The following is a 23,334-nucleotide window of genomic DNA, read 5'->3' as shown; positions in this document are numbered from 1 at the left end:
TTTACACTCAGTTTTAGATTCTTTGTAGAAGTACAAACATTAACAAACGTCCTTATGTTTGTTTCAGATAAGCTTGCAGGTAGCACAAAGTTATTGGATTTAACACTGTAAAGAAAACTAGTGAGCACAGATGCTCCCACAGAACCATTAATCTTATGATTTAATACTTGTCACAAATATGTTCGTACATTTATTTCAAATTGTTTCAGTTTTGTAAAAAAACTAAAATAACAGAGTTTATAGTTTAAAATTGGAAGTGTGAGAATAGTCTGAGAATCCTTGGGGATGATAAATATAGAGGATCCCTTGGGAATGCTGCAATATGGGCGTCTTTCTCGACACTATACTTTACTGTCGAAGACAGCACTGCGCCTGAGATGTTCACTCTGTAGCATACCTTATTCCAACAATGATCTAACAACAAGCACAAAATACACAGTGTGAAACGGCAGCTGTGCACTGGCTGTTATAAAAGTCACATTTGCAGAGTATCTCTATAATAAAAGCATCAACCACTGACACAAATAATATTCCCAGGAAAAGTAGGATTTGCACGGACTAATGTTCATTTAGGTTAACTGTAAGGTGGCAGAGCATGAAACGGTGGTCTCAGCTAAGGCTGGGGACTCCAAACGTGTTCTTTTGCTTGGGATTCACACTGATGCTCAAATAAATACTGTTACCAGCTTGATAAATGTTTTATTTCATGTGTCTAAAACGGGAAAAAACCATCAGCTGATAGGAGATTTTTAAGTCGCCAAATATAAGATAAGATAAACTTTAATATCAGTAATGGTGTCAAAACCTGGTCAGGCTCTATTGTTAACACATGATCAGACTCTAGACCAGGGCTGTCAAACTCAAATACACAGTGGGCCAAAATTCAAAACTGGAACAAAGTCGCGGGCTAACATTAATATTTATTGAAATATATTTATTCCTCCAGATATAAGAATGAATCTTTTCTTATGGACTCAAACACGTTTTGCTGAAAAACTGAATATGGAACTAGCAAAGCTTAATACTAAACAATATATATATATTAGCTGTATAATACCAGTAGGCCAGTTCTAATAGTAATTTGGTATGGCAAATACCATACCAAGCCCGCAGGCCAGAGTTTGACACCTATGCTCTAGACAGTGCACAGTGTTTTCTGTTATTATGTTGTGAAACAGGAAATGCAGCACCACTGTGCATCTTTCGAGTGGTAAATTAAAGCTCTACTCATCAGATTTGTTGTTACAGTAAAGATTGGAGATCTTGGCCTAGTTTTAGAGCTTTAAAGTGACCGAGGCCAGGAGATAGCTGGCAGAGTTATTTTGGGGATTGGAAGAAGTCAACATCTTATACCCAGCGCTGACTGTGAGCTGTCTTTATTCTCCTCTGATCTCCTGCTGATGTTTCCAGGACACACTCTCCGTCCTCTGCTGAGCTCCTGTCTCTACAGTAATCCCCCCCCCCCACACACACACACACTTCTTCCACTTTCAACCTCTCATCATCACCAATTTCTTTTTTCCCACCACCCTCCACTTTTTTCTCCCTGCTGCTTGCTCACTTTGCTTTAAAGCTCAGCTCACCATTATTGCTCTTTCCTACCTTAACTTCATGTTATCATGATCATTTCTCACTAAGTAGCCTTCATTCTCCATTAATCTTCCCTGTCTACTCCAGATTTCTGTCAGTCTTCCACCTCTGTTGACTTATTTCCACCCACTTATCGCCCCTCAGCACTCCTGTGCTTCCTAAACATTGCAGTCATATTTCCCCAATCCATTCTGATGCCTTATTCTTGTCTCTCATCAAACTTTCCTCATTTTCTTCCTCTGCTGTCAGTTTTCCTTTCTGTCTCTGCCTCCCTACACTTCCTCCTCCTACTCCCTTCTTCCTGTTGCAGTCCTTTTTTTTTCTTTCCTCCTTACTGTATCTAGGGCACGAGTGTTGAGCAATCTCTCCAAGCCTCTGACAACTGGATCAATCGTCAGTCCCCTGATAATAACCTACCATCCACCATCTGCACTATCCTGCCCAAACGCTGTCTGCCACTGAGCACCTTTATTTTCTCAATCCCCTTGTGGTTGGTTGATAGTTCAGAAATGCATTTTGTTCCCCTGATAAGGTGGAATCATGCTATCAAAGAAAAATGGCTTTTGTGGTGCGTGCAGACGACCCTGCGTGGGTATCTGCAGTACCATCTGCACGGCAACTTTGGCATGAACAGTGCCATCCTTTGTGACCGCAACGAGTCACCCTTCACCACTTGTTCAATCGAGGAAAAGCGAGTTCGCCTGCTTCTGTGTCTGAGTTTCCAAACTGTATCATTACTGTCATGTTGAGATCGGTTAAAGAGCAGCCTAGTCCCTCGGCAAAAGAGCAGCGACTACATACACTTACTAGTTTTGCTACAGAAACAGTGTTACTCATGAGAAATGGCTAATAGCTACACTGCTTGTAGAATAAGCGTTATGGTTGACATGTCTCAGATTAGTACAGAGCCATGGTTTCACTTTAGTAAATAGTTAATAATAATGTATGTAGATGGAGTGGAAGAACAGCTAACATCAGCTACATGAGGTTTAGTGATGATACTGAACCACAGTCGGCTTACTTAGTCTTTTTTTTAATGTATGAACACAAAATATCCTTTAAAGTATTTTTCTTCCTTTTTCAACCAAACCCAGTCAGTGATCTATTAAATATGTCAGTCAATAATAACTGCTACCACAATCTGATTTCATGCTTCGAACAGAACAAGTAGTTTTTCCCAGATCAGCGGGGATCATTTAGGTTGGTTACCTTCCAGCAGCTGCTCTTTGCTCCATTACATCCTTGCAAATCTTGGTGTTTTTTTATTTTTATTTTAATTGTTATAGTCCTATTTTGTGGGCGCTCTTGATGAGAAGTCGCCCACCTCTCGTCTGATGGCTGAATGTGAGGCTGCAGAGATAAGAGATGTGGCGTTTGCATTTGAGCAGCTTAAAACGGCTCCGATAGAGGTGAAGGAGACTGAACTGTAAACGGTGGATTCGACATCAAAAGCGGTGGCGCCGGGTCACAGGCGTGAAACGTCTTTCTTTGAATCCTTTGTGGATTATTAAGCAATCTGAACCCATCACAGGAAAAAGACTGCAACTATATGGAGAGATTATCCTGCATGTAAATACTTTGAGGTGGTGCTGCAGAGAAAGGTGTGATTTTCAAAAAAGTCTTTAGAATTGTATCTTTTCATATCAAAGTCAACAGTGTCTGTCGTGGCTGAGTATTTATCGAGATTTTCTAGGGTCTTGGAAAAATGCTGTTTGCTCACAATCCCCGTGCAAAATAACACAAAGTTTCAAAGAAGAATGGTGCGGGGGAATTGCAGAGCATTAGGTGTAAAGCTGCTGAAGAGCTTTCTGCACAAACTGAAGTAACCAAAGAGGAATTTTCTCACGGTTTGGGGGGAAAAAACTGATTGATTAATCAATATCGAAAAAAAAAAACAGTTCGCAGTCCTAAATACATTAAACCCCCCCCCCCCCCCAAAAATAAAAAAAAAAACCACCCCTTATTATTGTTTTTTAATTAAATTTGCTGTTGTAGCTGAGCGTGTGCTGTAGTGATGGAAAAATCACACTTCCATCGACTGTTGTCTCGTCACTTGTCAGGTCTTTTGTTGTCCGCACATGTACTGCAGGCACTGTACACGCTTTCAAGTGTTCATCTCACACACTCGGTCATGTACGCAAGCGTGATTTACACGGGCGTATTTCTAGCCACGTGTCATCCCCGTCTCCAGACTTATTGCTAAACAGCTAGGGAGCCCGAGCGGTGGAGGTGGAATCTCGTCTATATTCCCTGCCCATCCTTTATTGATGGCAGAGTAATCACAGGGCCAGAGTACAAATCCACTTACTCTCTGCATTGCCTTAAGTAATGGATTTATGAGTGCATTAAAGAGCCGTAGTCATCCAGAGGCCCCTGCCAGACTGTCTCTCTCCTTCATTCTCTTCCTGATCGACTGTCTTTGAGCCTCACTAGGCCTCATCTGCTTCTGCTTTCTCAGCGTATGTGATGTGAGATCTCTCCGTCTTCTGATTTCAATTGTCTCCTCACTATTGGCTCATTTTCACCCTCTCCCATCTAGGCCTGGCTCTAAGAGCTCTTGTGTGAGCCATCACTCCATTACTCTCCTTTTCCTTGACTTTTTGACCCTTTCTCTTCTTTATCCTTGGAGGAGCCTCGATTAGAAAACATTCTCCTCGTTTTTTTGTTGTTTTTCTGCTGTGCACACCAAAGAGTAAGGCAAAAGCAGAGATCATTCCGCTCGCTGCTTCGGGGTCTTGAAATGAAGTCGGAGCCGAACTATAGTGACACAAAGGTGATCCACTGTGAGAGGTGGCAGTGTGGAAAGTGAAAATCATCCGAGTTTCTACTTTGAGCTCTGACTGGAGGAGATGTGGGGATGCAAATAGAGAAGTTGGTGCAATATATCAACTTCTTCTTTCACTCTGTTGTTCCTTCATGCTGCTCCTCTATTCCTTTCCACACTGTCTTCCCTCTCCTCTCTGTCCTCCTTATTAAGCTCAGTGTGTAGAGACACAGCCGTACTGCACATCCCAGGAGAAGCTCGTCCTAGTGTGTGTGTGTGTGTGTGTGTGTGTGTGTGTGTGTGTGTGTGTGTGTGTGTGTGTGTGTGTGTGTGTGTGTGTGTGTGTGTGTGTGTGTGTGTGTGTGTGTACTGTCTCTCTCACACACACAAACAGCAAGGGACATCACACAGGTAATAATACAAAATCCAGGGTAGTGAAAATGTTAAGCTTCTGACCAGTGATTGATTTTAAAGTAGGCTCATTGTGATTGATCATTAAAAAAGGGGAAAAAAAGATGAGCCATTATATAAACAGACCACCAGAGGAGTGTATTAAGAGACAGACAGATTTAAAAAGCTTCCAGTAAACTAAAAATAGCACGTTATCAGCCAGTAATCATCAAGTTCTTAAAGAAGTCAGTCAAATGAGACCAAGTGTCTTTGAGTAAATGTTGTTAAATGTTTTTTCTCCCACCCCACTCACTTCCCATTACCACAGACTCCTCCGAAGGCGTGTCCCTCCAGATGGGCAACTCCAAAGACTTCATCCTCAGCTTGGACCTCAAGTTTATCTCCAACGGCAGCGTGTCTGTAATCCTTGAAACCACAGAGAAGGGCCCTCCCTTCACAATCCACTACGTGACCAGCACACAGCTCATCGCCTTCAGAGAGCGTGACATCACCTACGGGATTGGACCGCGAACCGCTTGGAGCACTCTGACCCGGGATCTGCTCACCGACCTCAGGAAGGGCGTCGGGCTGTCCAACACCAAGGCTGTTAAGGCCACAAAGGTCCGTTCAACTCAAAGCGCTGGTTCAAAAAGCACCTGTGCTCAAATATTTGTGGTCTAGTGACGATGCACTTGCAGCTTGGATAATTAGTTGATTAGTTGAACTGGCAGCTCTCATTTTAAAAGCAAAAGTTCCACAAAAAAAACCTTTAATGTACTTTTTGTACATTTTTCACTACTTTTTCACATTTTATAGAAAACAGTCCATTAAGGAAGTATAGTTATATTTATGGTGATGATGTATGCATTTCATTATCAAAGCTACTTACAAGTCTTTGCCACTTGTATTGTGTCAGAGGGTTTCTTTGTGCTAGATTTAACTCCATGTATGTGAACTAAATACTGTAATTATTTGGCTTTATGAAGACTAAATCTGCAGTATGTAGAACTCATGAATGCCAAGTCCTAACTCCCTTTATCTACTGTCTCTTTTCAGATTATGCCCAGACGTGTGGTGCGATTAGTCCTGCATGGGCGTGGATTTGTTGACAACATCACCATCTCCACCACTGCGCACATGGCCGCCTTCTTTGCCGCCAGCGACTGGCTGCTGCGCAACCAGGATGAGCGAGGCGGATGGCCTATCATGGTCACCCGTAAACTAGGCGAAGGCTTCAGACCTCTGGAGCCCGGCTGGTACTCTGCCATGGCTCAGGGCCAGGCCATGTCCACCCTTGTGAGAGCCTACCTCCTCACCAAGGACCAGGCGTACCTCAACGCTGCCCTGAAGGCAGTAGGACCTTATAAGGTGCCTTCAGCACAGCATGGGGTCAAAGCTGTGTTCATGAACAAGTATGACTGGTATGAAGAGTACCCCACCACACCCAGCTCCTTTGTGCTCAACGGCTTCATCTACTCCCTGCTGGGGCTTTACGACTTGACTGAGACAGCTGGAGAGAAGCTCGGCAGGGAGGCAGGGCAGCTGTTCAGCCGCGGCATGGAGTCACTGAAGGCCATGCTGCCGCTCTTTGACACCGGGTCCGGGAGCATTTATGACCTGCGTCACTTCATGTTGGGCACTGCGCCCAACTTGGCTCGCTGGGACTATCACACCACGCACATTAACCAGCTACAGCTGCTGGCATCTATAGACAACTCCCCCATCTTCAAGGATGTGGTCAAGCGCTGGAAAACCTACTTAAAAGGGATTCGTGCCAAGCACAATTAGACTAAACTCCAACCCACACACTATAAAGGCTGAGATGAGAAGATCGATTTATTCTGTGCGACTGAAGGAATGAATGAGCGGCCTATGCTCGCGTCGCGTGTCTGTGCACGTCCCAGATCTGGTTGAAGTCCAAAATCTGAAGTATGAGTTTAATCAGCTGAAGCTCTCAATACTCTCTCGTGTGCTCTGTTGCAGGTTTTTTAATTTCTGCAACATCCACTGTAGCTCTCCTCTCCCTGTTTCTTTTCTTTTCCTCCCTCTCTTGAGTTAGTGTTTGTAGTTATGCACAAACCTCATTTCAAAGTGAGAGTGTCTGCATTCAGGAAGGAAGTGTGTATGTGTTCGTGCGTGTGTGTGTGTGCGTGCGTTTTTAAAAAGAATATATGACATTGGTGAAAGATTAAAAACTCTGTGAATCACATTTCAGACATTCTTCGATGCATCCAGCACATTTTTCTTCTGCAATTGTATTTTTTTTAACGTCATTTCAGATTAAAGTTTATTAAAACAAACTGTATATAACAGAATATATTATAAATTATTTGAAGGAGAACGTTGCCAAAAAACAAAAAAAGCGCATCTTTTCAATATATAAGAAGCATTCGAATATTTCACCACAACAACATTTTTAATGCAAACCCTTCAATACTAAACTGTTTTAAATTACAACACAGGACCTTTTTTTTTTTTAAGTGTCTCACATTTAATGTTTGGTTAGAGATGTTTATTAGAGAATTCATCCCTTTGTGGAAATGCTAGAAAATCAAAGTTTTATGATTCTCTCTAAACACAGATTAATGTTAGCCAATAAATATAGTATTACGTCTTTAGTAGATTTATCTTTTCCCCTCTAAAATATGAGGCTTCTGTTAAGCTGCTTGAAAGCTGTTCTGAGTAATAATCAAGCTAGCTCTCAGTAGCAATGTGATTGTTCCTGTGGTATTCACTGAGATAAATCAATGCAGTCCTGCAATAATGCTTAAAAATGAGGAAGTTCTCATAATTAGCTGTAGCTTCTGTAATGTTGCTACCTGTATCCGATGGTCAGGCAGTGATACCACTGGGTAACCGTTTTTGTTCAAGGTTGCAGCTTCACATATGATTAACTTTGAGTTCAGCGTGTTTATTAAAACATGTGTGTCCCATGTGAGAAATCCCAGCTGGCTGAATTTAAGACCAGAATAAATGCTCGCTTCTTTTCAGCTGCACAATCTAAAGTTTTGTTTCAAAAAGAAAAACTCTGTTTCCTACTTACACGCGTGATCGCACGCCTGAACGAAGCTAAACGTTTAATACTAGATTAACCAAGAGGCATCAGTTAAAAGGTGATGCTAATGTGAAAACTTTTTAAATGCCAAACTCCAGCTCCCCATGGAACCGTCATCGTTATAATTTCAGATCTGTGTTTTTTGCTTGGTGTGAATATCAGCACCGTCAGTCGTAGCCACATTTTAATTCATTCTTGTGCCCACCCCCCTCGTTCCCCTCCTCCTTTTTGACCTTTTCGGCTCGTTGTTTACTCGGGAACTCGTCTGAAAAGCCTTTCTTCTGTAACTCATATTTGGAACATGATAATTGCGGGATACGAGCGTAGGTGGTGTAGATGTCTCTGTTGTGTATTGGAGGAGATGAACGTGGGCAGCAGAAGCACAGCTGCATCTCACTACAATGTTAATTCACACCATTTAAATAGACAATGCCAGGAAGTACTAAAGCTGGAGGTAAATTCCTGACGAGCATGCAAAGGCTCGGTCCCAGCAGGCTCTCGTTGCTCCTCTCAGCCGCTGCGAGTGCATGAACTCGGCGTTTTTAATCTGAGCGCTGCCCTGTTGACCGCCGAGCGCAGAGAAAGAGGCCTGCCTGTGCTCTAACAATTCACCCGGCTAATAGGCTGGAGAGCCTGTTCACGGTACAGTCGCTGCTCACGGATGAGTCAGCGTTCACCGGCATCGTACTCACAAACAACACAAAGCGGAGCCCTCAGCAACAATGAGGCTTTCATTGATCCAGCTTTGAAGATTTAAAGAAGCAGCAGATTGTTTTCTTCTGAATCCTGTTTTTTTTTTAAAAATGTAACGCCAGTTTTTTGAGACAAAAATCGTTTTCCCACAAAGCCAGTTTTTCAGGTTATTTGAGTTTGCACTGGCAGGAAAAAAAATCAAAGGAACACTGAACATCCAAGCTCCTTTTTTCCAAACTGATTAACAAATCCCGACTTGAGTAGAAAGGCAGAACACAATAATGCACATTTAAACATCAAGTTTAATCACAAAAAAAACCGTTTGGTTCTCAAAATAATGGTTCTAATGTGTAAGCATGTCTCTAATCTATTTTTTATATAACCCTGCTTTGTCATTTATTGTTTTTGTACTCTTGTTTTATAATTGAAAAGTTACAACTGTGTCCAATAAAGGGGGAACCTTATAACTTTTTAACATTTATTTTCCATCAATCTTTTTTTTTTAAATGATGATTATATTCATTTTTATTCATTTTTCTCCTTTATAGGTTGTGGGAATGTTTATACCATAAAAGATGTTTGAGATCTTTGGATAATCTGTTAGGGTTTTTCTTTTTGTTGTTGTTGTTTTTGCTGATTCTAGTTTTCTTTACTTCCTGTTGGCTTTTTCTTCCTGTAAACACTTGCATAATTTATACACGATGAGCAGAAATATGTCCGTTGAGGGCGGGGGTGGGGGGTAACGTTCAGGAATAGAAGTCTTTGTGTGAGAATAACGAGCTCCGTGTTGTTTATACCAAAGTCATCGATTCGAGTGTATTTGTATATTTTTGTGCAAAAACCGACTTCCATTCAGCATTTAATGATGTAAAGTCTCCTCGGAGATGTCATGGAGAGACACTGCCTTTTGAGAAATGCTACTTTTTCAGATGTAGGTTGAGTAGATATGTAAATGCTTATTGTAAAAGGGGTTGTGTGCAACTAGAGATTAGTGTTTAGTAAGCTACTGTGTAAAGGGAAATGAGCCAATAGCTGCAGGTTCTCCTTGAATTTTTTTTTTTTTTTTTTTAATTTAATTTTATTTCTTTTTTTCCTCTGCAGAGGAATAAGAGAGTTTTTCTAGTTAGACAAAAGCACAACTGTCGGTTATCGTCACATGAGTTTAGTTGTATTTCTCTTTTATGGATTACTTTTTTCCTTTTCAGGACAATGTGCAACGCCTTCATTAAGAAAGCTGCTATTGTTATTCACTGTGTAACAGGTATGAGAGCTTCTTTCTCCTCATTTCAGTGGCACCCTCTCCTCTGTCTCTACACTCTTTGTTTCAACACGTCAGCAAATGGCCACTGAGGTCAAATGTGATTTATGCAATAAAATGTTTACTGGGGTCGTGACACCACGAGAGACCCAGAGTTGTTGTACAGACTTTGCAACCGAAGCACAATGTGCAAATGCTACCATTTTTTTAGTCCAATGAAGAGAGGTGTTTATATACAGAGTAAATCTTTGTGCTTTAAGGTTTTGCTTTTTAAAGGTGTAAAAAATAAAAATAATAATTAAAAAAATCAATAAATAAAAGCATTTTTTTCTTAAATTCCTGGTATGTTTTGTTTTTCAGAGGTTTGACATGAACACAGCAGCCTAATAAAGAATAGATATGTCTAATGAAGCCATAGATTTATGCAATTATCAATCAGTTGTCGATAAATGGTGATCAGTTTTAGCCATTTATCAGTTTCCAGATTTCTAGAAAATATAAAAACATTTATTGGTTGTAGCTTTTCATTTCTGACAGTTTTATATTTTTTTCCCTCATATTTGATTAACAACTGAATATATTTGTAACGTAAAGATGGCACCATGGACTTCAAGAAATTAGAACAGTGGATCCATGGAAATCAGTAGAGATGCAAATAAATTAATAGTTATTATATTTAAAAAAATTATAATTATAAATATTCAATTATTGAAATTGTATCTTAAGGACACATCTAAATTGTATCCTAAGGAGTATTATTTTGGAATAGAAAATGAAAAATGCAAACACTTGCTGACATTCATGTTATTTTGGCATGTTGCCTAGACTAGCACACCCACAGCAACAAGATTGCCCGACAGCAGCAGCTTTCTCAGCAAGCTCGTGCGCTGTGCCGTCTCTTACAATCTCAGGAGCAGGTCGGGGAACACAAAAAACCACCAGATGCACGTCTGATTGACGGTATGTGCTAAACAAGCCCAGCGCACACCGAGAGGTTCCATGTCCATACAACAATGACTCCAACTGATTATCCCACAGCTACACTGGGGGGGATATGATGCATTGTGACCACAATAATTTGGGGCCAGTCTGCTATTGGTTTCTGGATAAAAGGGGTGAAGTTGCCAAATACAGTGATTAACTGTGATAACTCAGGGAAATCGCAAATCTAACGCAAGTAGAACCTGTCTGACGAAAGCGAAGCAGGTTAAAAGATCCTCAAACGCAACGCATCATCTCACAATCTAAAGAAGCAGCTCAGAAAACAAAGTCAGTGACCTCTATCATGTGGAAAGGGTGACAAAGTCATTTCTAAGGCTTTGGGACTCCAGTGAATTATAGTGAGAGCCATTATACACAAATAGAGAAAAAGACTTGGAAAAGTGGCCTATCAAAGATACTCCTCGAGTGCATCAATGACTCATCCACGAGGTCACAAAAGATCCCAGAACAACATTAAAGAAGTGCAGGCCTCACTTCAACCAGTTAAGGTCAGAGTTTATAATCCAACAATAAGAAATAGACTGAGCAAAAATGACAAAAAAATCTTGATGATCCTCTGGGAAAATATTTTGGAAACTATGAGTCCTGGCACATTTGGTCTAAAATTAACACAGCATTTCATAAAAAGAACATCATATCACCAGTCAAACATGGTGGTGGTAAGTACGATGGTCTGAGGCTGCTTTGCTGCTTCAGGACTTGAACGACTTACTGGAAACTCTGGAAGGCTCAAAAAGGAAAAGTCAGGAAGTCCAGAATTAAACCAGATTAAGACACAAACCTTAAACACGCCCCTCGTGTTTGAAAACTCTCCACAGTGACTGAATTAAAGCAATTCTGCAAAGAAAAGTGGGACAAAATTCCTCCACATCATTATGAAAGACTCGTTGCCAGTTAATTGAACACTTGATTGCAATTCTTGCTGGCGCAACCAGTTATCAGGTTTAGGGGGCGACTGCTTTGTCACATAGGGACAAGTAGGTTTGGGTAACTTTTTTCCATTAACACATGAAATCATCATTTAAAAACTGCATTTTGTGTTTTTGTAGGTTATTTTTTTTTATCCAATATTGAAATGAATTTGATGATCTGAAACATGTAAATGTGGCACATATACAAAAAACTAAGAAATCTGAAAGTGGGCAAATACTTTTTCACAGCACTGCATCCCAGCATGAAACTAATTAAGTTGGAATTACTGCGTCGCAACGAAAAATTCTGTTCAGGTGAAACCAGACCAGCGGGATTGATTTGATCATCCGTGTAACCATTTAGTCCATCACTCAAGCCTGCACCCCACTAATGTCATTTCTGCCTGCTCGGGTCTAACGACAAACCCTTCTGTATAATTTAATTGTGCGCCTCATAATCAAACCACCTGCTCTGCCATCCTCTGTATTAACATCTCTAATTTCTGATTCGCCGTCATCAGAGAGGGTTGAGTGGCTTTTAACTAGTTCCCAGTTATTCCAGATATACTCCAGTGCCAGATTGTACATGTCAACTGACGCTTCGGCTCCTCTCGGTACTTTGAGTGACACTCCACACCCGATCAGATCTTTTCCTTTGAACGGCTTTACCTGACGTCTCTGGTAAAGTTGCTGTTTGTATCAGAGCTCTTTCGAACATTTCTAACTCAACTTCACATATTATTACGGGTGACAGGCATTTCTGACTGTATTATAGAAACAGTTTATCCATACTGAACGCGGTCTCTGTGAAACTGCTGGGAAGGAAAACAATCCTGATTAATTATTAATCCTAATTAGGCTATTCTGATCCAGTGAAAAAGCGCAGACACCTGAGAAGGACTGTATCTCCTGCCACCCGCTTGCATTTTTCATTACCTTTTGGCATTAATACAATCCACCCATAATTTCTCCCTCAGTACCCCACACATCACATTCCTCCTCTTTTCTTGACGCTAATGATGTTACTGTGCCTCCTGACAGAGAGTCTGCCTCCCAGTCCTGTAATTAGCCCTACATAAACCCGATAAGCTCAGCCTCTTCACGGCCTTTGTATCAGCCTCTTCTACCTCCTCTGCTGCCATTCAGATGCCTTTGAGATGCCCATGATAAAATTACAGTGAATACTTGGTACTCTGGCGCCCAGAAGCCACAGGCTTTATAGTGTCCATAAATTTACCCACTTGATGAAATTAACACACCGTTGAACCCTGCGTTATTGGATTTGTTTGTGTGTTGTCTGGGTTCTCAGGGGAGGTGGAAATATTGAGCTGAAAGAAAACAGAAACAATGCAACAGTGCAACTTCAAAACTTCCACGGGGTTTGTAGTCTTTTACACGTTGATCGAAATACTTGTGTATATGCTGGAAACAGCACTCGGAGATTCTGGTCCATCTACTGATATCCTAAAGGTGCTCAATTGTCATGTTCAAGAAACCAGACTGAAGTGATTTGAGTGTCTTTGTGTCATGGTGTATTAGCCTGTTGGAAGATGGGTTCACTGTGGTCATAAAGGGATTGACGTGGTCAGCAATACTCAGGTAGGCTTTGGCATTTAAATGATGCTCAGTTGCAACAAGTCAAAGTTTATTTCTATAGAACAAATGCTGTACAAGTTTGCAACATATACACAATACGCAGTCACTAAATCAACAAAAAATACAGTAAAAAAAAAATGTTTGCATAATAATATACAAACACTAGGCTCAAAAACAAGCAAGAATAAGCAGCTTTTTAAAAATGCTTTATGATGTTTGAGAGACAGCAACTCTCATGGAAAAAGGGTAAGTTGTTCCAAAGATTAGGAGCCACCGCTGAAAAGCTTCAATCACCTCTGCTTTTAAGCTCGAAACAGCTGCTTAGTAGACCTCAGTGCTCTGGTAGGACTGTAGGGTTACAAACATTCTGTCAATGACGGGGGCCCAAACCATTGGCACTCTTAAATACAAGTAATCGAGTTTTAAACTCGATCCTGAAATGTCTTTATGCTCAAACATCCAGGTAAGGAAATCCCGAAAAGTTGAGTCTGTTCATCTGGACGTTTTCAGGAGGAGAACCGTGTCTCGTTTCTTGTTTCACGCTACGTCCTGATGATCAGAAGCAACTTTTTGGATAGATCCTGAAATGCAGAAAGAAAGAAAATACTTGCAAGAAAATACCCCCCACATCATTACACCACTGGACAACTGATAAAAGGCAGGACAGATCCAAGCTTACATCCACTTCCAATCCCACTATTTGAATGATAGAGATATCAGGACTCATCAGACCAGGCAGTGTTCTTCCACTCTTCTGTTGTCCAATTTTTGTGAGGTTCTACAAATTATAGCCTCAGTTTCCTGTTCTTAGCTGGCAGGAGGACACATGGTGTGGTCTTCTACTGCTGGGCATCTGCTTCAAGGTGCAATGTGCATTCAGAGACACTCTTCTGCATACATAACTAGTGGTTATTTAGGTTACAGGATATTCCAACCATGCTACGTTCATAGTTATTTAATTGATCTATCAGGCTACAACCAACAACCAACGAGCTTAGCAAGAAGAATTCATGGGTCTGGACAGCTAGCTTAGCCCTTCCAATATGCTAAATCTCAACCTTATATGTATTAACATGTTTCAGTTTAAACTATTTTGTAAAAAGTCAGCCAATTAAACACAAAATAACACATATAACACATCCCTGTAAGCCTTAGAGCTACTACCAGGTTGATCTTCCTAAAGAATCAATCGATCTGCTCTCTGAAAGAGAAGAAACACATGTTCCAAACTGTTGAAGTTCCTTGAAGTCCTCATTAGCTTTTGCCTATTGTTGTCAGGCAATCTGTTTCTCCCTGCGCTCTGCCAAATCATTTCCGAACTTCACTTCTTATCTGGTTTCATTTGTGCTATTGAGCTGACGGTGTGTCAAATTCAGCTCGGCCTCATCCTCGCTACTAAAAGAACACCAGAGACAAAGAAGAAGTCATTACTTTAGAATGAAATGAATCTACTGTTTCAGTTTCTAAGCCAGGTAATTGCTTTATTTTTTGCTCATTTATAAGAAGCTGACAGACTTTGGTTTACGCAGCCGAGAGAATAGAAGCCTTCGCTGCTAATCAGCAGCTGAGTCAGGTATGAAGATGGAAGCCGGTGGAGAACAATGAGGGGATGGGGTGACGGCAGGGGGTAGGGTAAACAGGAAAATGATGCACTGATGTACAGAGGGGGAAAAAGCAAGTGTGTGGTGGGAGTGTTTCTAGACGGAGCGAAGAAGAAGAAGCTGTGAAGGTCTGAAATTCAACCGAGGGAAGAAAAGAGCGCCTGGAGTCTAGCAACTATTAATAATGTATCAAGGGGCTGTCTGCCACACATGCTCCTCATTTGGAGACACAAACTACACCTCATCAACCAAAACACCAGGGAGGCAGCAGAGTCTTTGAGCAGCTGCAGCACAGCAGCCCGATTGGTCTCTTTGTATCCCCGACACTCGCACAAAAACACAGAATCAGCAGAACACAATCGCTACTTTTATTAAAAATGGTAACTGTGAAGCAGGAAGACGATTGTTTGATTGTAACATGTGTATCTTGCTATGTTATTTGTACTTGTGTGTATTTTTTTAATGCCAGTTCGCTTATGTGTAGCTGTGAATTTTATAACCGTGCTTGTAAAAACATGATGTATTGTTACAGGTTTAACTCCCTGACACTTAATAAAAAATAGTGGCACCTCCATCAAATACAACAATAAAAGCTGCTTTCATGATAATTTATGAGTAGTAGTAACAACAGCAGTTAATCTGCCCTACAAGTGCAAGATTAAAGTTTTGAAACTATCTCGTAGCATTGCTACTTTTACTTGAGTGAAGGACCATCGTGTTTAAAGGCACCAAACATTCTGATGTTGTAGTTGGTCAATGTGTGTATCATAGGTACTTTATAGTGTTGTGCACCCTCACTTTTATATCTCGCTTCGGATGAGGAGCATTCGTTCTACAGGCTATCTGAAGGTTTTAGACATTTGCTGCTTTTTCACTCCATATTCAGTGGTTTTTGATTTTGTTTGTGACACTGAACTATGACTATCAAAGGAACCCAGCTAAAGGGTTGAGCCAGTGTTGTGTACATAACCAGTGTTGGGGAGTAACGGAATACATGTACTGTTACGTATTTAAAATACACAATATGAGTAACTATATACAGGTACCATTTAAAAAGGTGATATTCAGAATACAGTTACTTTGTTGAAATAAATGGATTACACGGCAGTCTTCTCCTGTTTCATATTTTAGGCTATGCCCTCCTATTTTTGGTTATTATTAGAAAAAGGAGAGTCAAAAAGTACCACTGCAGCCAAAAAGAGTGCCTGACGAGCCCAGTTGTAAACAAGCTATTAATACTCGACTGTACACTGCGTTCGTGTTTTCCTCCGAAACAATAAGTTGGAGCAGCCTTTCAACGCCTCTCTTTGTCTCTCGCTAGCAAAGTTGACCCAGACAACAAAGTAAAGCTAGTTTTCAGCTACGAGCCCGACACGGAACCCAACGTGTTAGCCAGAGGTCCCTTTACTACGGTTCAGGGCCGCAGACCTGTTTTATATACGCGCAGAATAGTTTTCTATACGAGATCGCTGCAAAAAGTGCAGCCTTACCTAATGTCCACCCTACTGTTACTCATTTATATTAAGATTTAAAAATCTAGTTGCTATTGGTATGGCGAGTGTCCTTCAGTAATAGCAATAAATCACACAGCAATAGTACAATCATGTAGTTGTAAAAGCATGAAAATATATTAAGTAATCCAAAGTATTCAGAATACGTTACTCTCATGGAGTAATGTAACAGAATATGTTACAAAATAGGTTTTGGGGCATGTATTCTGTAATCTGTAGTGGAATACATTTTAAAAGTAACCTTCCCAACACTGTACATAACAGAAACAATTTTAATTATCAACATGGTTTGCAGTGTGTCCTTAAAAAAATGAGAAAACGGGACAAGTTGAGAATAAACGAAGAAGAGATAGGCCTAAAAAATTGTCTGTAGCAGTATCTGAAAGTCATCAGAATAAACTTGGCAAAGACCTGAGAAATGCATCTGACTCTTCAGTTAACCCATCTGCTGTTCACTGAAGCCTCGTCAGAAATGACCTCGGTGGAAGGGTGGCTGAAAATGAAATTCCCTTATTTTTTTTAATCATTTTTTTCTTCCATCAAAATGAGAAGACTGATTTTAATATTTGTGCAGTCATCCGCAGTAAGCAGAAACCGACTTCTCTTAAGTACAGCAATGTTTGCCTCAGCAACAATGACTCAATGAATGCTTAATGCGAGGAGAGCTCCACGGTGGTTGTGCTGATGTTACACGAACATTCAGGGCTTGCCACGGGAGGTTCAGCTCGTCTTGCATGGGAGAGGGGAGAGGGAAGAGGGAGGGGGGCTCTAGCCTGAAGCGAACTTGTTACTTTTTCTCATTAACAGTCAATAAAAGGAGCTAACGGCACCCGAAGACCTTTCTCTCCCTACAGTGATCTGCTTTAATTCCCTGTGACATAAGGTTAAAAAAAAAAAAAAGTAGCTGTGCACTGAGTGACAAATTAATTAATCCAAGAGGAAAACAAAGGTAAGATCCAAAATAAAAATGCAGAAACCTTCTGACAGCAGAAAAGACACAAACAAAAACATTCATCACAACCATCTGCAGAACCTTCTGAGGTCGGCCCGAGCAGGTTCTCTTGGAAAACACTGACACCTTGTGGTAAGATGGGAAATTACAAGTGCCAATTTAACAAAGAGTCTTATTTTGATTTTGGGTGTCCGTGAAGTAAAATGCACTTGTCTGCTACCATCCACTCATATCAGTGATTCTTCACATTTGCATTATTTCTCTATAAATGATCCTTAAAGCAGTGCTTGACTGATGATGGTGGAGGCAGCTGTTTCACACATCAGAGTCATCTATAACAGTCTTCAGCCGGCATCAAATTCTGACGCACGTAAAGGTCACAGCATTCAAGTCACGTTTTCAGTAAACCTTTCAGTGACCCTGTATGGGATCATCATCATGCCTTTGTTATGTCTCTGTGCTCATTAGCTCAAGTTTATCCTTTTAATTTGTCATCACCTTAATGTTTCGCTTCAGTCGATATCGCAGCTCTTTTACTGCACGTCAGCTGGTCAGTGTTTGGGGAACTTATGAACGATGGTGTTTGATGTATATTAGAATTAGACAGATCATTGTTGGGAGATGTAGGATTGTTTGGCTATTTTTATTTCATTTTTGTAGCAGTAAAGTCCATTTTTATAAATTTAAAAATAAATTTGCAGTTTATATTTTTGTATTTTCTCTCATTTCTCCAGCTGTTTCTTTTTGCCATCACAGCTTCTCCAAAGCGCTTTAGCTGGACCACATCTATTTTCAGTTATGACTTTGAATAGGCTACTACAAAAACACCAGTTTGGTTTTTGAGCCATTCAGAGGTGTACATGTTGGTGTGTTTTCAGTCATGCTGCATAAACCAAGTGAGCTTGAGCTTCAGGGCATGAACCGATGGCTGGATGTTATCCTTCAAGATGTTTTGGTAGAAGAATTCATGGTTCCATTTACCAGAGTCTTCTGAGTCCTGAGGGAGCAAAACAGCCCAGACCATCACACTACCACCACCATGTTTGACTGTTTCTATGATTTTCTTTCTTTTTTTGAAATGCTGTTAGTTTTACGCAGAGGTGGGACTCAAACCTTCCAGAGAGTTCAGCTTCTGCCTCATCAGCCCACAGAATATTTTCCCAGAGGTCTCAGGGATCATCAGGATGTTTTCTGGTAAATGTGAGACGAGCCTTTGTGTTCATTTTGGTCAGAAGTGATTTTCTACTTGAATGCCATTCCTAACATTTTTGTCCATTTTGTTTTATTGTTGATTCATGACTGTGGAACTTACCCGAGGCATGTGAGGCCTGCAGTTCTTCAGATATTGTTCTGGGTTCTTTGCCAGCCTCCTGCATGAGTCATCGCTGCACTGATTTTGGTAGGCCAGCCTCTCCTGGGCAGGTTCACCACTGTTTCACGTTTTCTCCATTTGTAATTGATGGCTCTCTCTGTGATTCACTGAAAATGACCCTAGAAATGACTTTTGATCCTTTTCCTGACTGTAGATGTCACTAACTTTGTTTCTTAGTTGTTTCTGTAGATCGTGGCATGATGTGTTGCTTTTTGAGATCTTAGTCCCATTTCAAACAGATTCTATTTAAGTGATTTGTCTGGCAGTAATCATTTTATATTCACTCGGGTTGTCTTTGTCTAATATAATCATTTTAAAGAAGAAGAAATGAGAGGAGGGGGCTTTTTCATGGCATTGTACATAGTAAGTAGTAATAACAACAGAGATTCCACCAACTCACCTGTCTGTACAGGAGCAATATTCACCAATATAATTTTTCAGTCAGCTCTGCGTTACCAAAATAACTAAGCCAGGTATCAGCTGGAAGCTAAAAATCCAGTTTATTACTACTAATGCTGTCATTAATAATACATGTCTTATTTGTTAAACATTCAAGATTAAGAAACAAATTTTAAAATGCAAGGAGTGTATTTAATGTGTATAAGAGCAGCGGGTCTTTGAGGCTTGCTTACTGGCTTGTTGTTGTTGCCTGTTGTTAATTATTCCTGTAATATGAGAAGGTGGTTTGAGATTTGCTGGATGTCATAGGGTGAAGGCCTTGGAGTGGTAAGAAAAACTAATGAAAAAGTGGGCAGACGGTATATGAGGCGACAGGTTCGGTGCAGACTGATAAACAGCAGGAAGTGGTAGAGACACTGCAATAAAATCTTTTTACAGCATGCAAATGTTTTCAGACACACCATAAGAAATCACCCCGTTAAATTACAGTAAAGTACTCCCAGCTCTATTTGTTATTTTAAAGTTTTTGTACTATAACAGGCTCCCACTGTAAAAATTACAGTACAAACTCCCTTTCAACTACATCCCACGGGCGCTCTATTAGACTTAAATCTGGTGAGATAAGGAGATATGATGTTAATATTAATAAAAGTATTATCTGCTGAGCTGTTAAACTCATTGTCATGTTCAAAAATCAGTTTAAAGTGTGAGAGAACAACTTTATTAGGTGACCAACGAGTTTGGGCTTGTGGCCTTCATCATGGTCACTCTAAGATATCAAACAGTTTGTGTTTAAATAAAAAAAAAAAACAGGAAGCAGAAAAAATCCAAGTGGATCAATCACACATTCACAAATAAACAAGCTGACCAGTTAGCATTTAACGAGGTGGTACTGTCTGATTGGTTAAACCATGGGTTAAAAATCCACATTTCCTTCTTCTTGGCATGACGGGTACACTGTGACCACAAAGGGATAGACATGGTGAGCAACAATACTTAAATAGGCGATGGAGTTTAAATAATGCTTAGTTGGCACTATGGAGCCCAAAGTCTAGCACGAAAATATCCCACAAACCATTGCAGCAGCACCACCAGCCGGTGACATTGTTTACAAAAAAGTTCTGACACGAACATCTAAACATTTCAGACCAGCAGTGTTTTCCAAATCTGTTATTGTCCAGCTTTGTTGAGCCTGTGTGAACAGTAGTCTCAGTTTCTTGTTCTTACAGGAGCGGCACTCAGCGTGGTCTTCTGCTGCTGTAGCCCATCTGCTTCAAGCCTACACTTGTGTCTATTCAGAGATGCTCTTCTGCATACCTTTGTTTTACCAAGTGATGATTTTGGTTACTGCTGCCTTCATCAACCACCCATTTTCACCCAGAGAACTGCTGCTCACTGGATATTTTCTCTTTTTCGGATGACTTTCTGTTAGAGACGGTTATGTGGGAAATCTCCCAGGAAAGAATATCAACATCTCGATGCATGCTCAATCATCCAGGTAAGTAAATCTCCAAAGGTTGATTCTGTTCATCTGGATGTGCGTTTTCAGTGGGAAAAACATTTTGTCTGAATGACTGAAACTAACTAACTAACTAGTTTCAGTCATTATGCAAATGCACTGTTCATAAGATTGGGGAAACCTGCAGTCAGATGAGACTGAAGAAGTCACTTGGATGAGTGATGAAACGTTTCTCCCACTGAAAACGATGAACAGAATCAGCCTTTGGAGCAGCATATCAACAGCTTCCAAAACACTCAGACCAGCATGTCTGCCACCATCAACCGTGCCTTGTTTAAAATCATTTATATCACCGTTCTTCCACATTTCGATGCTCACTTTGAACTTCAGCAGATCCTCTTGACTGTGTCTACCTGTGTAAATACACCAAGTTGCCGCCATGTGATTGGCTACTTAAACATTTGAGTTAACAAGCAGTGGAACGGGTATAGCTAACAACGTGGCAACGTAGTTTTCTTCTGTGATCTCATGAAGAAGTTATTTCATGATGTTTCACTACTTTAAATGTTTAAAAACACATGTCCCAACACTAAACAGGGCCTGAATCATGTTCATTTAGCATGAATTCAGTTTAAATTACAGTATGATGGTGGGAGTGTCAGCTTTTGTTGTGATTCGCCTCACTGGCTTGTTGCTAGTTAAATGTCAACCTTATTCTCGTTCACACAAACACTGAAAAAACCCCACATCACACCTTCACGTCAGTTAAAGTATAATCATAGCAACACTTCTAAATGAAGTCTTTGTGCTCTCCAGGGCAGAGCGTACACAGCTACAATTTCCTGCGCCTCCTTGTTCACTTCTTCACAGTAACCGTGTGCTAAATGAGACAATCAGACTTGCTGCAACATGATTGTGCGCAGATGACTTATAGATGCAGGTAATCAAATTAAATACACTTCATTTAATTCGATTTGTGACTCACTGAAGAAGAAAAAATACTGTAAAACTGTACAGTACCAGTACTTTGTAGTTACTGTAAGTACAAAAACCAAAACAACACTGTAGAAGATTTTGTTCGTCTGTGCAGATTCAACCACAGCATTGCCACAAGAATTTTTCCATTAGCCTGTACCGTTCAGGATTAAGGTAGCGCGTGAAATGTGTTGTCCTGTGTGCCAACCACACCCGTCAGTAAAGCTGGATGAGTGTGAGCAGAAACTTCTGGAAATTTGTTTTCTCATTGTTTTTTCCTCCCTTGTATTGAATAACTCAAGTCGAGTTTATGAGTATAATTATATTAAAACAAAAAAATGAAGTGCAATTATAAAATTCAGACATCACGTTTTGTCCGTTTCTCTCTTCACTCCGCAGGGAGTCCATGAATTTGCTCTCACTGGGGTGTGCTTTGGGGTGTCCTACAAATAACCTTGTTTTTCTCTCCTCTACCAAAGTCATAACCGTCTGCACTTGACTTTGTTTATACTGTTGGCCCTAAAACTCTTAAATACTTACATATTAACTCACACTTTAACCGCAACTGACCTCGAGTCAAGCCAAACTCACGGTGAGACGAGCAGCTCCTGTTGGTGGATTTTCTTTGTTTTAAACTCGAGATGTTGCTCTGGCAGCTCTGCTCCTCTGAGGGAACGCGGAATGAAATCCCAAGGTGCTCCATTGCAGTGCACGCGTTAGTTCATGGCACTGAGCTGTTGTGACTGCAGCTCACAACCCAACACGGAAAAGGTGGATCGCTGAGGGTGCAATAGTGATGGTTTGGAGACCAGTACAAGATCGAGTGGTTTAAGGGACTTTGTGTATATTTAAAACAAAACAGGTCCAGAATAGTTTGAAGGAATGTGAAAACAGAAGCTTGATATCAAGGATTAGAGGAATAAAACCAGATGGATGATTAACTTGGTGTCTATTCTTAAGCCAGCATGACATTTTTATAACAGCTCGATGATTATTGTAGTTTTACTCTGATCAAAAACTCTTTCAACTCTTTAAAATTATTTAGCCAAATTGAAAATAGAAAAAGAACCAAATTGATTTTCTCTCTCGTGTGCAACACAAAGGATCTAACAAGCCACATTAAAAGGCTTATCCTACTTTCCCCTTCCTAATTCTGCAGGAGCAGTGAGACATGTTTGCTTTCATTGCTTCAGAGTTTGAACAAGATAACAGGCCCGGGGAGGTCCGACTGGGCTCGGCCGTCTCTACCGGGCGTGACGGCTGATGTTGGTTTGGGGGTGGGGAGGTGGAGGGTAGATGGTGACATGTCAGCTTAATAGGGGGGCGAGCAGGAAAGTGCGTGAAAGGAACTCTGTTGACTTTTCTGCCAGGCCGATTTACACCCTACACCCTTATCTGGCCTGAAACTCTGAACTTCTGTCTAAAAATATTGTCTTCCGTTGCAGACCATTAAAACCTGCCTTACTGGGCAGACTGTCTTTGCCACAGGAGTGTTACGCAATTACAAAATAACAATAGCGTTGTTTCATAACGCCAATGTCGCTGTGACATGAGTAATTTTGGTCCAGTCTTGTCAAACTTTTTTTTTGTGGCCAAGCAGCAGGTGTGTGTATGCGTTTGTTTATGTGAGCATACCCTCTGCCTCCAGAGAGACAGCAGGAGTAGGAGTGGCACAGGTACACTGGAAATTCTCGTTGGGTTTGAAGAGGGAGGACACGATAGGGGAGGAACCTTGAGAACAGCATGACAACGCAAACCTTATAAAAGACGGAGGCACACCCGGCTTATAGCTTCAGTTAAGCTCGC

General features: G+C 40.8%; 1 protein-coding gene across 2 annotated transcripts in view; it reads left to right on the top strand.

The window, feature by feature from the left end:
• Positions 1 to 10,025, top strand: part of glceb (glucuronic acid epimerase b) — a 57,291-nt gene extending 47,266 nt beyond the window's left edge. For both annotated transcript variants that reach the window (XM_035909115.2, XM_006793867.3), the window contains exons 5-6: positions 5,073 to 5,365; positions 5,801 to 10,025. In XM_035909115.2, the coding sequence (XP_035765008.1) occupies positions 5,073 to 5,365; positions 5,801 to 6,532 (1,025 nt within the window). In that variant the 3' untranslated portion in view covers positions 6,533 to 10,025. The remainder of the gene's footprint in view (positions 1 to 5,072; positions 5,366 to 5,800) is intronic.
• The last annotated feature ends 13,309 nt before the right edge of the window (positions 10,026 to 23,334 follow it).

The sequence above is a fragment of the Neolamprologus brichardi genome, chromosome 1 (assembly GCF_056152115.1).
Source record: "Neolamprologus brichardi isolate AB-2024 chromosome 1, ASM5615211v1, whole genome shotgun sequence".
NCBI lineage: Eukaryota > Metazoa > Chordata > Actinopteri > Cichliformes > Cichlidae > Neolamprologus > Neolamprologus brichardi.
This window is presented reverse-complemented; position numbering and strand designations above follow the sequence as displayed.